At 46.7% G+C, this 15,034-nt stretch overlaps 1 protein-coding gene across 1 annotated transcript; it reads right to left on the reverse strand.

Annotated features, from left to right (window-relative positions):
- Positions 1–563: 563 nt before the first annotated feature.
- C8H11orf97 (chromosome 8 C11orf97 homolog) lies at positions 564–14,584 on the reverse strand. The gene is made up of 4 exons (XM_032910198.1): positions 14,372–14,584; positions 9,534–9,638; positions 2,250–2,416; positions 564–644 (listed from the first exon to the last, which is right to left on the reverse strand). Exons 1-4 carry the CDS (start codon positions 14,508–14,510, stop codon positions 564–566), a joined length of 492 nt encoding a protein of 163 aa, XP_032766089.1. The 5' UTR covers positions 14,511–14,584.
- Positions 14,585–15,034: the final 450 nt, after the last annotated feature.

Raw genomic sequence — 15,034 nt, forward strand, 5'->3', positions numbered from 1 at the left:
CCAAATAGCCATGACACTTGGGGGGTGTCGCACTGTCTTAAACACATTGCATGGACAGAGAGACAGATGAGAGAGAGACGGGGAGAGGGAGGAGAGAGAGGGAGAGAGAGAGAGAGAGAGAGAGAGAGAGAGAGAGGGAGAGAGAGAGAGAGAGAGAGAATGAGGCAGGGGTTCTTGGAAACAGAAAAGTCTTCAAAAGTGTGACAGGGTTCGGAATACATATAAAACGTCTTCACATTATTTTAACTCAGGAATTAGGTTCCCCTGCTCCCGTCATCCATTCTGTATCCTGTTCAATGTATTGAGAAACCCACACACTCATGGAGAGGTAGATGCGGTTAGCAGCAGCACACCGTCTATGACATTCAACACAGAGTCTTTGGCTCCTACAGCTGTTGGTCATTCTCATGACAAACCAGTGAGCTCTGCCACGGTGAGAGAGACATGAGCATGTGAGCGTGTATGCATGAGACTGTGCACATATGTACCTGTGCATGATGGAGACCAGGGGTCAGTGTAAATGCTTCTTGACTGACCCACCCTATCCTTTGAGGCAGGATCGCTCACTGGGCCTGGAGCTCACTGAACTGGTGAGGCTTGTTGGCAAGTGAACTCCGAGGATACTCCAGGTTTAGTCTATGTAGCTGGGATCACAGGATAAATCAGTTTTACTCAAAGCACTGATTAGCGTCTGGGTTGTAGATGTACCTTCTCTCTCAGAGTCTAACGCTGCCTTGCACAGCCTGGCATTTGTGTATGGCTAACCACAACCAACTGATTTAATTGGCTCTACCCTGTTGTCCAGAATCTCTGTCAGGATGCCCAGTGGATAAGCACAGTCTTGGAAGCCAGATGGGCAGAGGCTAGTAATTTCCACCACACAACCCCTCGGACTATGGATCATAATTCCCTTCCTGACCAAATCATCCTGCCCGGACGTTGGAGCTTATCGTCTTCAATGTTTGATCATGTGGCCTACACAACTGTAAAATGCTTGCTGTCCCACTTCACATGAGGTAAAATCATGACAACTGCTTTATCATTGCCAGCCCACGCTCACAGCTGAGTTCCGGTCAGTTCTGTCCTTTAATCTTGTGTCTCAGTTCTCAGTGGCTTCATCACCCGTGTCTCACAGGCCCATCCCAGCCTCCCCTTTCATGGTACTTGTGCTGCACCCACTTGTCACTTACGGGCACTACATCCCCTGGCTCTGGGCTCTGGGCACCAGAGCACCTCATAAATGAGGGCATGGGCTCTGAGAATGTTCTGCCTGGGTTCAAAGCACTTCCCCTCCATAGCTAAGTGACACTGGGCAATGTCTTTCTGTCTCTCAGTGTCCTCATCTGAACAATGAATTGTGCCCATCCCTTATGGTGGGCGCAAGTCTTAGAACAATCCGAAGCAAGCAGGGCTTGTAGAATTGGCCGCGGTGATGCATATTCTGGTTAAGAGTTCATGGACTGGGGCTGACTCGGTGATTAAGAGCATGAACTGCTCTATCAGAGGACCAAAGTCTGGAACCCAGCGTCAACGATATAAAATGCCTTTAACTCAAGCTCCAAAAGATCTAATCCTGTTTCTGACCTCTGACCTCTGTGGTCATTTAGCAAACACATACACACATAGCAAAATGTCTTTAAAAATGAAAGAGAAGGAGACAAGAGATTGGGGGGAGCAGGGAGAGAGCGTTCTTGGCTTCTGTGTGCTGCTGCTTTTGCACACAGGGTCACCCCCCAGTGACGTTCAGGACTCATGTCCCAGCTGCATGTCCCTACAGTGTCTGCAAATGCTCTTTGCTCAAGACCTCTGTCTCCTTCCCATATCCTGCTGAAGATCTGTGACAGATACCCAGAAGAAGGACTGAGGAATGCTTCTCTAAGCTCGTGTTTCCTGACGAGCACACTAGACAGGTGGCCCATGTACCTAAGGGGAGACTAAGGGAACAGGTAAGAATCTTGCCCAGTCCTTCCTTAATTCTCTCACCTCCCTTTTGTCACCTGTTTAGAAGAAAGGAACAGACACATCCCTCCCCTAGAGCCTGGCCGTTGTGCGTGTGAAGTAGAGTCAGATGTCTCAGGTTAGGTATGAACTTCTCTCGTGTCTGTGGAGCTGTGTTCTGTAACTGGACTGTGAGTCCCAGGATGACAGACAGTGGATAAGTAAAACGTGACAGGACAGAAGCAAAGCAGGAAAGGTGACCTGTGACTAAGGTGATTAACGGTGCACCTCTTGTTTGTAAGCTGTGGAACCCCCTCAGCTGCCTGTGGGGCTGTGGGGTCCAGGGTCTTACTTCTCAGTCCTCCATGCCTCGAGTAGTACTTGGTTTGTGGGAGTGAGCAGTTCCTGCTCTGCTGTCCTGGTATCATGCCTCCCACGGGGAGATTCCTTCGAATGCTCCAGATTCCATCCAGGGCCACTGTGAATGTGTTAGGAGCAAGACAACGACAGTGAGTGGTGTATTCTCCTCCTAGCACAAAGTGCTTCAAAGGGGTTTTCCTGGGGGACTACGCTTCCAATTCACTGAGTAGAATACACTCAACCTAATGAATGAAGCCACATGAGGTGTTTGCCATCTAATCTTCGATACACTTCATGCATTCAGCAATGGAAATAAAACACTGTGTGCTCGGGTTTGGGGATTTAGCTCAGTGGTAGAGCGCTTGCCTAGCAAGCGCAAGGCCCTGGGTTCGGTCCCCAGCTCCGAAAACAAAACAAAACAAAAAACAAAAAAACAAAAAAAACAAAACAAAACACTGTGCGCTCTTATGTTGGGTCTCCGCAACGACATGAAAGGCCGTTATGTTAACAAATATTGCAAAACCAAAGGATCAAGAATAAATAAGACCAATTCTATGTATTGCTCAGTTTTCCATATCTGATTCTAATTTAATTCCTTCATTCATTAAGTGGGAATATTTCCACAGACTAGAAAACATTCAAAACATTAGCTTCTCCTAAAAGCCCTGAGCCAGGTGTGGCTTAATGTCCCCATGACGAGCTCAGTATCCTGCTGTTACAGTGCTGAACACCTGGAAAATGGCGCCTGCACTGTGATGTGCGGATGGCAGGTCTGGAATTCTGAAAAGGGCACCTGCTCAGGAGAACATGTTTAAGTGTTGCTAATACTTTGTACTTTGATCCCCACCGTATCCTAAAACCATCTGCTTAGCTATTCCTTAAATTCTGTGTTGGCTAGTGTTATGCCAATGTGACACAAAGAGTAATGGAATTCCTCAACTGAGAAAATGTCACCACTAGATTGGCCTGTGAGCAAGCCTGGGGGAGGGGACATTTTCTTGGCTGATGATAGATGAGGGAGGGCCCAGCTCACTGTGGGTGGTACCAAACTTGAGCAGGTGGCCCTGGGGAATATAGGAAAGCATGCTGAGGAAGCCAGGAAGCAGCCTCTCTCCACAGCCTCTGCCTCACCTCCTGCCCTGACTTCCCTTAGTGACGAAGTGTGGCCCCGGAGTTATAAGCTGAAATAAACCCTCTCCTCCTCTGGTTGCTTTGGTCACGGGGTTGATCACAGGAATAGCAAACCTAAGACAAATTTAACCACAAAACAAAGAACGATGCTCACTGACTGAGTTAGTGAACTCGGGTTAGCTGTGTGACTTGTTAGGATTCTGAGTGCGTGTGAGCATTTTACTGCTGAATATTCTCCTCAGAGCCAGCGGCCGTCTCTAATGCTCTCATGACATTGGTACCTCCCTAAAAGATTCCACACTAAGCAATGCCCAGGAGGGAACACAGTCTCTGGGCTCAGAGTAAAGTGGGGCTGAGAGCCTGGACGAGCCGTATTAACAGCGCTGTCTGGTAGGATTCTGCTTGGACATGGATGGCATGGATGGCCTGGATGGCATGGATGGCCTGGATGGCCTGGATGGCATGGATGGCCTGGATGGCATGCACATAGAGTGCTTTGTGTTTAACAAATGATTGCTGTTGTTTTCACAAGGACAGTGATTTCACTGTCAAAGGGTGAGCTCAGAGTCTGTCTACAGGGGTGCAGCTCAGAGGGCTTGCCAAGCTCAGTGTCACCCCAGCCTGGCTCACACGGTTAGGAGAGTGGCTGATGCTGCCTTTCAAGATGAGAGTCAGCCTTTTTCTAGGCCCTTAAGGACAGACTCACAGTCTCTTTCTGTCTAGATCTTATGAAATCGAAGCCCTTCTTTGAATCTAACCTAAATCTTCCCCTCCTATTCAAGCCAGTCTCCTCCTCTGTCCTGTCTTTAGAGAGAAAAGGCTCCTCTCAGCCAACGAGAATAGGTTCTCAAAGGCAGGGGACCATAAATATTTGCCCTAGAAAATCTAGCAGGTAGAACGCAGTTTACACTCTAGAGCAGGGCTCTGCAGACCAGTCACATTGAATTGGATATGAAAGTGTCCCGAGGGCCAACTCTAGTCATGTTCTTCCTGATACAATCACAGGAGTGCTAAAGGTTACAACTGAATGGAGAAAACATTCAAAATACATGTGCAGGTGCTAAGGAGAGTTAAAACCCCCAAAGCAAAACACAGTTGTGCATAAGTGATTATTGCTTTCAAAGAAGAAGACTGATAGAAAAATTATTAATAACATTGTGTTTATTCGATGTAATAATTGGGTGGAGAAGTTACCAGAGCTGAGATATTCAAGTAGAACAAAAGATGCTCTGAAGCCCTTTGATACAGCTGCTCTATTGGGGAGTGAAACCCCTCTCCCCCATGCTCCAGGGATGTGCCTTTTAGAAGGTAGCAGGAGGACAAGACAGGGGCAGTGCCAGCAGAGCCTCAGAGCTGGCCAGGAAGGGACGAGAGCAGCAGGCACCAAAGACACAGATCCTGTCCTAAAACCTTGTAGAGACTCTTTTCTCTCTTCGTACCCTTGACTGCTTCTATTCAAAGACCTTTTCCTGTGGGTTTCCATTCTAAATTTAAAAATTACAAAACCATGCATGCTTCCCACCCCCTAGAGATTCTAAGCCAGTGCCTCAGGTTGATCTCACAGGAAAGTCAAACTTATTTTTAAAAATATGTGTTTGTTCTGGTTGGCTGTCTGTGGGCAGCGATGAATGAGAGGTCCTGAAAGGCCAGTTTCAAGCCCTACCTCCCATGCTTCCCTGTGTAAACATGCTCCGAGATTTGACAAGGGGAAGAAAACTCTATGATTTTAACTCCTGCACTATGACTCCTAGGCCCTTGACCTGCCAGCTGGGAGGCCTAGCTTAGGCCTTATACATTGTACCTTATACATTGTACCTTATACATTGTACTTTATACAGTGTACCTTATACATTGTACCTTATACATTGTACCGTATACATTGTAGATGCACAGATCTGATAGTACTCGGGAGGCCTAGCTTAGGCCTTATACATTTTACATTATACATTGTATACATTGAAGATACACAGATCTGATAGTGCTTGAGGTTTTGGGGGGGGTCAACCCATGACCCTATGCATTCTAGACAAGTGTTCTATGACTGGGCTATATCCCTAGCACCTTTTTTTTTTTTGGTTCTTTAAGACAGGGTCTAGGGCTGGAGAGATGGCTCAGTGGTTAAGAGCTCCGACTGTTCTTCCTGAGGTCCTGAGTTCAAATCCCAGCAACCACATGGTGGTTCACAACCATCTGTAATAAGATCTGATGCCCTCTTCTGGTGTGTCTGAAGACAGCTACAGTGTACTCATATATAATAAATAAATAAAATATTAAAAAATATTGTTTAAAAAGAAAAAAAAGACAGGGTCTAATAAAATCCTGGCTGGCCTCAAACCCTGTATGTCGTCAAAGGTGACTTTCAACTCCTGATTACTGTTGCTTCCACTCAAGTATTTGGATTACAGGTATGGATGGGTCTGATTTTTTAATGTTGACAACATGGTTCTGATAAAGTATATACCACAGAGAAAATATATGTATTTGAAGGGTGAAGTTGGCATATGGCCAGTGGTTTTGGAGCTTGATCTAAGCCGTACTAGATGTAGGCTGTGTCTGCCTGGAGAAGAAGAAGATTGTGGGGTGGCCCTGTCATTTGGTGGCCACTGACCCAGGAATAAGTTGGCAATGTAGGGTGGGGTCAGGTGGGAGGAGTTATTTTTCCCAGTGCTGATCCTGAGTGATTAAGGGACACCCAGGAGAGAGTCTGCCTAGAGACACAATATCAGGAGTGTGCTAGTGAGATCACAGTGGAGGAGCTCAGAAAGAGCTAGTGGGGCAAGATGGTGGATATCATCCTGGCAAACCTGGGTTGTTGAGCAAAGGGAGTAACAACAATTCTTAAGCAACAAAAGAAAAGAATGTCCCAGGAAGGAAACCAGGACAGCTTAGTGTCATGGAGTCCAGGGACAAGAACAATCAGGCATATTAAACATTGAATCTTAAGTCGGTGAGCAGTGGCACAAACCCCACAGGGCTCAGCTGAGCGTGACCAGAACATCCTACATAGAAAGAATGGCTTTGGGATCAGACTTTAATTGCAATCTGATTCTGCTACTTATCTGACTCTTGCATGACCTTAGACAACCTAGAAACCTCTCAGAGCCCCAGCAGGAAGGAGAGTGTGACTTATTCTAGTGTTTGCTTCTATCAGCTTTTCTGTAGCCCAGGCTAGCCTAGAACTTATGATAGAGCCAAAGATGACCTTCAACCCCTGATCCTCCTGCCTCTACTTCCCAAGTGATGGGATTTGATTTAAAACAATAAAAAAGACACTGTAGAGGTTTGAGTGTGGTGGTGACCTGATTAGTCCTGGAGACCATTCTGTTTTCTGTGTAGAGAACAGACTTAGGAGACCACGCTGGAAGCAGCCGCGAGCCTTGCTGCCCTTGACAGCGGAGAGGGATGGAGGCGTCAAGGGCACAGCTGGGAAACTCAGGGCTCTTCCACACATGGAGTCAGCAAGTTTAACCATGGTCTGGAATGGCACTTGAGGGCCTGACTTCTCAATGTTGCCCTAATCAAGTAAATGGAATGTGCACTACTTCTTGATGTGGGGAAGACTCTTGAAAAGTGGGTAAAAAAAAATAATAACTGGGTGCAGAATTACCGCAGGAACTGTTCCACCCATTTTTCTATTTTTACTGCAGCAGATCTCTACGAGTTTAAGGCCAGCCTAGGCTACATATAGAGACCCTTACTCAAAAGAATGAAGAGTGAGTTATTCATATTTTTGAGGCCAAGTAGAGGTAGAGAAGTGAGGGAGAAAAGGGTGGCAAGAAGAAAGGAGCTGAGGCAGGGGAATGGAAACTGATGCTCTCCAGGGCCATATTGAGGCTTTGATAACAGAAAGGAGAATACAGCCTTGCAGGATGCCACTCAGGGGATGGATATGGTAGAGAAATCACAGGTTTCCTTCAAAAGGAAGGGTTTTTTGTTTTTTTGGTTTTTTGTTTTTTTCAATCTGGAAATGTTTTTAAACTCGTGGGGACCAAAGGGTATCACAACAGGGAAGAGAGAGGAAGGAAGGTCAGATAAACACAGAAGCAGCCCTCTGTGTGCACACTCGCTCTTAGAATCTTAGATAGCTAAGATGGCGTTCCTGAACGCTGCATGTGGACTCCCGGCTGTGTGTGGTTATGTGTGTCTTCTGGAAGGAGAAGCTCCAGTGGTCATCAGGTTTTCTGCATACCCTACTAGAAGACCAACGGCCCGTTAGGGATGCCCTACTGCAGTGGGCAAGAGTCTATCACTCTCCCTGGGTACCAAGTCCCTATTCTGGAGGAGCCCTTTAAAGCACAACTTTATATCATCTTTGAGATTTTTTTTTCTAGGTGAAATAGTGCCTTTGTGCGCCCTCTGGTGGATACCATAAAAATGCAGCCCTGGTAGCTGCATGCTAAGTGGATATTTGAAAATACTTATAAAAACAAATGTTTCTTTCCTATTCTTTAGGCTGCCTCACATTAATGCATTCAGTAAGAATGATACAACACTCATTTCCTCCTCAGAGAATAGCAAACCTGTTATTTAGTTTCTATGTTCGTCCTTTGAAACAATGAAACTAAATCTAAACTATTATAATAACTTGGGACAAAAGTTGCTTAGCCACCAAAACCACATTACACGTAGGCCACTCTCCATCTATCCGCAGCAGGTAGAGTAAACTTAAAGCTTTTCTTGAAGATGCTGTGTGACATTGGCGATACAGTCAGACCTAAAAGTAAATACCCACGGCTGATTAGAAATGTGAAGTGGGCTAGAGTCTGAATGATACACCTTGAGATTGTCAGCATCTCCACAGTTCTCTCCAGAAATTGCCAGTTCTCTGAACCCTGTACTTATGGTTCTCTCATTTATTTTATTTTTATTAGTATTAGGGGGGGCACGTGTGTGCTGTAGCATGCATGTGAAGGGCACAGGACGACTTTGTGGAGTTGGTTCTCTCTTTCTGCGTTTACATGATGTGATGATTAGCTCTGTCAACTCTACACAACCTAGAACCATCCAGGAAGAGTCTCAATGGGGGATTGTCAAAATCAGGTTGACTGTGGGCATGTTGGTAGGGTTATGCTAATTGATATGCAAAGACCACAGTTTGGGCAGCAAGGTCCCCTGGGCTTGGAGTCCTGGACTGAATTAGAGTACAGAAGCAAACTGAGCAGCGGGCATGCACTCTCTCTCTCTCTCTCTTTCTGCTCTTGACCGTGGGTGTGTCTAGCTGCTTCACATTCCTGCCTTGATGTCTCTGCCTTGATGGAGTGTAACCTGGAATTATGGATCCAGTGAACCTTCTCCACTGAAGTTGCTTTTGTCAGGGAGCTGTATACCAGCAGTATGAAGGGAATTTGGGATTGGTAGGTTTTAGGGATTGAACCCAGGTGAGTAGGCTTTCTTTCACAGCAGGTATTTTAACCCCATGAGCCATTCTGCTGACCTGCATATTTTTTCTTCTAGAAAATTCAAGACCCCATGAGCAATATAATAAAAAACCTGATTATAAATATTCTCCCAGGGATTGGAAAAGGAATCACAGGCACATGGGGCCAGTCATCTCAGACATGTCTGAGCATGGACATCACGTCAAGCATCTTGAGAGTTATCTGTACCCAGTTGTGTCACTCATGTACTGTGCTTTGCTAAAATGTGATCTCTGGGTGATTTGAACTGGTTTAGTGACTCTCATTCTGCTGTAACAGTCATTGCCAGGGAGGGGCTCTGCACAAGGAGCATCAGTCACCTGGGAACTTGGTAGTCTAGGCATCCAGGTACAATGTACCATTTGGGAACCCCTGCCATTGAGCAAATCTACATTGATGAGTCGGAAGATGTTACTTTGTGTCCCAAGCATGTGAGAGTGTTCTACTTATGGTTAAACAGAAAGAAGTAGCCAAGAGTACCGACAGCAAAGCTCGCATGGAAGATTTAGTTCATTTTTCCCTATATGTGGAGGTATAGTTGGACACAGGCCAGAAAGCATTCTAACATTTCCCAGAACTTATTTCTCTTGATGGTTATTGTTTCATTACAAATAAATTAACCAACCTGCCATCAGACAGGCAATTTCATATTCATTTAGCAAAGGTACTTGCTTGTGGCACGATTACCTGCAGTTGGGCTTTTCACGTGACATTCATCCCTCTTGATAGAAAGTTCTTCTTCCAAAACCTCCTTGATTCTCTTGTGGGGCTCACAGTATAGAAACGTCTTCCCTGGAAAAACATTCATAGTGGATTTGTGGCCAATCCTGCCCAGCCTTCCAGCCGTCATTCCTATATGAATAACTTTTTTAAAAACAGCATGCCATTCCTTAGAACCAATAGATGGCTTGCCATGAGGGATTATCTTGGAATTATTTCTGTCATTACAACTTCTGGTCTGGAGGACTTCATCCTTTCCCATAATTCCTGAGTGTGTGAGGTGGGCTTCGGGATTCTCTTTAAATATGGTGAAGAAATATGTGACACATTCTCGTTAACTTCGTGAACTTTCATTTATCAACAATGAGGGGTTCAGGGTGTGGTTTGCTTTGTTTTGTGGCAAACTCTCCCTGTGTCTCACAGTCAGCTGTAGAACCTGTTGAGATTACAGGTATGCATCACCACACCCAGCGGTGAATTCTGGCTAAAGACCTACTCTGTTCCTGACATTTGGCTTGGGGGCGAGGGCAAAGTAAAGGGTAAGACAGATTTGTGCCTCAGATGTAGAATGCAGTGTGTGCATGTGTGTGTGTGTGTGTGTGTGTGAGAGAGAGAGAGAGAGAGAGAGAGAGAGAGAGAGAGAGAGAGAGAGAGAGGGACAGGCAGACAGACAGACAGACAGAGACAGAGACAGAGACAGAGACAGAGACAGAGACTCAGGTTCAGTCCTCATCTTCCACTCCTTTGCGACAGGATCTCTCCTCTCTTTCTTGTTTACCATTGTGTACTGCCATGCTGCTTTTTCTGAAGACTTCCAAGAACTCTTGTGCACTCGCCTCCCATCTCATGGTGGATGCTACTGGGTCTAGCTGGGCTCAAACTCAGGCACTCACACTCGCACAGCAAGTGCTTTAGGCCAGCCTCATCTCAGCATCTTTAGCGTTCGTTTTTAAAGATTCCAGCTGATGACTCATCAACTAAGAATGCTTGCTGCTCCTTCAGGGTACAGGCATTCTGTTTCTAGCACCTACAGGGTGGCTCACAGCAGGCTGGAACTCCAGCTCTAGGGAATCCAGTGCCCTCTTCTGGCCTCTGTGGCTACCCATGTACAAGGACACATAAACACGCAGAGATACGTGGACACACACACACACACACACACACACACACACACACAGACACACACAAATAATAAAACAAGTCTTAAATAAGAGATTAAACCTATAGAAGTTAACTGTAAGGAAGACTAAGACCTTTTCCTGGCCTCTGAGGCTGGCCCCATCTCTCCCTGTTGCTCCAGTCCAGGAGGATTCCTTCTCAGTGCCTTGCTGCATTCTTTCTGTTCTTCTCAGGGAACAGAACCCTAAGAGGACAGAAGAGCTGTGTGCTTCCTGGCCTGGGCTGCATCTTTAGATTCAACTTCCCACCCCTGGCCCTCCCTCCCCCTCTGATCCCATCTTCACAAGACCAGTCTTCCTCCGGAGCTTCTGCCTAAGTAAAACTGCCACTCAAATTGTAAGTGCCAGCTTTATTGTGTATCAGTTACTCAGAGGAGCATCCCTGGTTCTCCAACCTACAGCTCACAGCATTTCTTTCCTCTTTTGTTTCATTTATTGTCCTTTTATTTGCATATCTGCATACAATTATTGCATAACTAATGGTTTAGTATCTGTCTTTTAAAACCGCCATCCGTAAAGGTAGAAGTCTTTCTGTTCCACTGATTGGAATATTAAATGGAGTGTGGCATAAGAGATGGACAGCAGACGTATGCTCAGGTACGGCATGGATGTGTCTGTCAACACTAGAGAACAAGAGGTTCCTGTCACAATTCAAGGAGCCAGAGAAAACTCAAGCAAATTTGTTATATATTTGAAATTTGATGTTACTCTCACAAAGATATGGTAGACATCTCCCCTTACTCCAGGTTAACCAAAAGTTAGCATGAGTGTATTTGTTCTGACTGCAGACGGACATGAAGGACCATAGGGGCTTTCGACAGCCTTATACCCACCCACCCCGGGGCAAGGCTAGGCCTAGTTCCATTCTCCACCCACAGTTCTCGGGAGGAGCAGGAACATTCTTGAAAACCCACAGAATGTACTGACTGATAGTAACCTGACCCTCTGGTCCCAGATAGAATTCGAATGCACTTCATAATCTGCCCATGCTTGCTAGCCAATAGATTCAAAGGTCAATATGCTTATCCAGTAAGTTTGAATTGTAACCTTCCTGATGTAACCTGTACCCCTAAAAAGTATAAAAACTGCTTGTTATAACCACTCAGGGTTGCCTTCTAGTCACTCACAACAAGGGGCTGACTGAAGTTCAACCCCAACATGCCGGAAAAATAAACCTCTTGTGTTTGCATCAAACTCTGTTCTTGTCTCACTTGGGGTGCGTGTGTGTGTGTGTGTGTGTGTGTGTGTGTGTGTGTGTGTGTGTGTGTGTGTGTTGGCGGAGGAGGGTTTCCAGTAGTTAAGACTCACTTTGAGTCTTACAGGCTCAATCAGGACAAGAGCCTCAAATGTGACCCTGGTCCACTTCCAATAGTAAGGATTCAGATATGTCCCCAGACTCAGAAAAGGTACAACCAGGTACTCTGAGGTTCTCGTTCTTGTTTCCGAGGTTGGGACTCATGTGAGTAGGAACCAGCGCTACTTGAACCTGACTACTTTAGGCTTTCTCTGTAGAATCACAACCTTCATGGGAAATAACATGGCAAGGAAGGAGGCAAAGCTTATACCAGATCACAGAGAAGAGCTGCCCGCTCAAAAGCACAGGTCTCTTGACAGACTGCAGTTTGGCAGCAAGAGAATTCACAGAGGAAACTGCTGAAGGAGACTGGTGGGGCCTTGGAAATTGAGAATGACAAAAAGCTAGAGAGGGAAAAGTCCTCCGTTAAGAAAAAGCAAGGGAAGGAGGGAAGTGGGGACTGGAGACAGAGAAAAGAAAAAGATGACAGAAGGGGAAATCCACACACTGTGCCTTTGTTTATCTATGTTTAAGTGTTGGTGCCACTCTGGGGTTTGCTTTATAATAAGGTTTGCCAGGCTCCTTGACTTCGAACAGCAAGTGGTGCTGATTTTTATAATGCGCCCGACCATTTTACTTGTGTTTGTTTTTCTCACAGTTGCCTGTGGGCTAATACAATTATTTGTGTGTTATAATAAGAAAAGCCTGAAGTGGTGGCAGATTGATCCCTGGAGCTCCCTGGCCAGACAGCCAGTCATCCAGCCAGTTTAACCTATGCTGCACGAAAACTTCAACATCAGTGGTACTCACTTTCTCAGTGAAACTGAGGAATGAGAGCTGGGGTTGTCCTCTGGCCTTCACACATACAGACATATAGACACACACGACACACATGACACACAGACACAGACACACAGACAGAGACACACATCACACACACAGAGACAGAGAGTCAGAGAAAGACAGAGACAAACAGAGAGAGGCAGAGGGAGAGAGACACAGAGAGAGAGAGGGAGAGAGAGAGATAGAGAGACAGAGAGACAGAGAGACAGAGAGAGAGAAGCAGAGGGAGAGAGAGACAGACAGACACAGACACACATCAACACACAGAGAGAGAGACAGAGAGAGACAGAGAGAAAGAGAGACAGAGAGACAGAGAGAGATAGAGAGAAAGAGAGACAGACAGAGACAGAGGCAGAGGGGGAGAGACAGAGACAGAGATGGGGGAGAGAGACATACAGAGAGAGACAGAGAGAGGTGGAAGGAGAGACAGACACAGACACACAGACACACATCAACACAGAGAGAGAGAGAGAGAGACAGAGAGAGACAGAGACAGAGATGGAGGGAGAGACATACAGAGAGAGACAGAGACACACAGAGAGAGCACAGGGCAGTACTGATGCAGATCAATATAATGACTTGTATTTAGGAGCAAACTCTCTCCTAGAGTGCCCAAGCAGAGAGAGCCTCCAGATGCTCCAGCTAGTCCCCAGAGAGGCAATCAAGGAGGCTCTAAGCAGCCCTGGAAGCTGATTGCAGTCCTCCTTGGCCCTCAAGCCTCCCCAGCAGCCAACGGCTCAGGTACTTAGAAATCCAGTTACAACTGCCTCTAGACAGTCTTTACTGATTTGAATATTGTTTTCATGTTCCATAGGCAGAGGGAAGAAGAAGGATTGCAGTGTGACATTCTAACCCAGGTAGTGATTTGTGGGCTTTGACTGCCAGAGATGATTGTCAAGTGTTTTGCCAGTGCTGGCTGACTTCACCTCCTTCCCTCTGCTCTGCACCTTAGTTTCCTGATCTGGGAAATGAATGATGCCTGGGGTGGGGTGAGTGGTTCCTACCCTACTTCCCAGACAAGTATAAGGGAGTGAACCTAGGTCCTGGAGCATGGTAGACAAGTGGTATGCCACCAAGTTCAAACCCAACATCATTACGTACATTCCTCTGGGTTAATGAATTCATGGTCCCTTTAAAAAACCGTGCTGTTATGGACCAACTCAGTTGAGGCTGATATCCTTCCTGTCCTTGGGCTCAGGAATCCTTGTTGAAGGGACGATAGCCCCCTTCTACATAGCTCTTGACCTAAGGAGAGACTATGTTGCTCCCTATCCTCACTTGTGGAGGCCTGCCTCCATGGCTGTCCCTGCTGTCACTAGATTTCTTCTAGTGTCCTTACCTCCAAATAGGGGCTCTCCATCCCACTTCCAGAAACCTTAAGTGATACAGCTAGTTCCACTTTGGGGTCTCCCCCGCCCCCTGGCCGCCGCCCGCCCAGCCTTGTCACTGATCCTAACACCGCCAAGGTCTGAAGCTGGAGCTGAACTCACATTGTTGGCGAGACTCTTGGGGACCACCAGGCTCAACACGCGCGCGGCACGCCAGCCCTGCGGGCCTAGGCTGCTCTCCGTCGCGGCCGGCCTCTGAGGCTGTCCCAGCCGTCACCACCAGCGCCTCCTGCCGCCTCATGCCACCGGGGTCTCCTCGACCCACAGCTACCAGGCCTCTCAACTCCGCCACCGGCTGCTCTGGAACGCAAGGCATCTGGGGTTGTCATGGTGACCGCCGATGCTCCGGGCCTCCAGGGCTCTGCCAACTTCCCCTAGGCTACAGGTGCGTGCAGGTTACAGCCTACGTGCTAGCAGCAGCGGCGATTCCTTAGATCCAGACCCACAGAAAGAACCCAGCTTTCTCAAGAGAGATGCTTCAGTTGTGTGGATGGGAATCCAAGAGTCACAAAGGTTTGGGAAAGTGCCCAAGGCCACACAACAGGGATGTGACTCAGCAAAGGTTCTAAAGCCTCAAAGATTTGGTCTTACCTCTGGGTGACTGTTGGGATGGCTTCAGGAACAGGACCAGCAATTCCCCACAGTCACCTGTTCCATACAGAGTCACATCTGGACTTGGACATGACTCTCAAGCAATTCATGTTGAAAATTCACAAGTTTGGGGCTGTAAGTTATTAAATAGCTGTAGTTAGTTTACAGGGATTT

Source organism: Rattus rattus, chromosome 8, assembly GCF_011064425.1.
Source record: "Rattus rattus isolate New Zealand chromosome 8, Rrattus_CSIRO_v1, whole genome shotgun sequence".
Classification (NCBI taxonomy): domain Eukaryota; kingdom Metazoa; phylum Chordata; class Mammalia; order Rodentia; family Muridae; genus Rattus; species Rattus rattus.

Bases quoted from the DNA above. Each gene is read 5' to 3' on its own strand.
- C8H11orf97 (XM_032910198.1), bottom strand. From the start codon at position 14,510: ATGAGGCGGCAGGAGGCGCTGGTGGTGACGGCTGGGACAGCCTCAGAG. The intron at 9,639-14,371 runs GTGAGTTCAGCT...ATGTTTTTCCAG, and splicing joins CCAAGAGTCTCGCCAACAAT to GGAAGACGTTTCTATACTGT. The intron at 2,417-9,533 runs GTAATCGTGCCA...ACACATTCACAG, and splicing joins CGTGAAAAGCCCAACTGCAG to TGGCCCTGGATGGAATCTGG.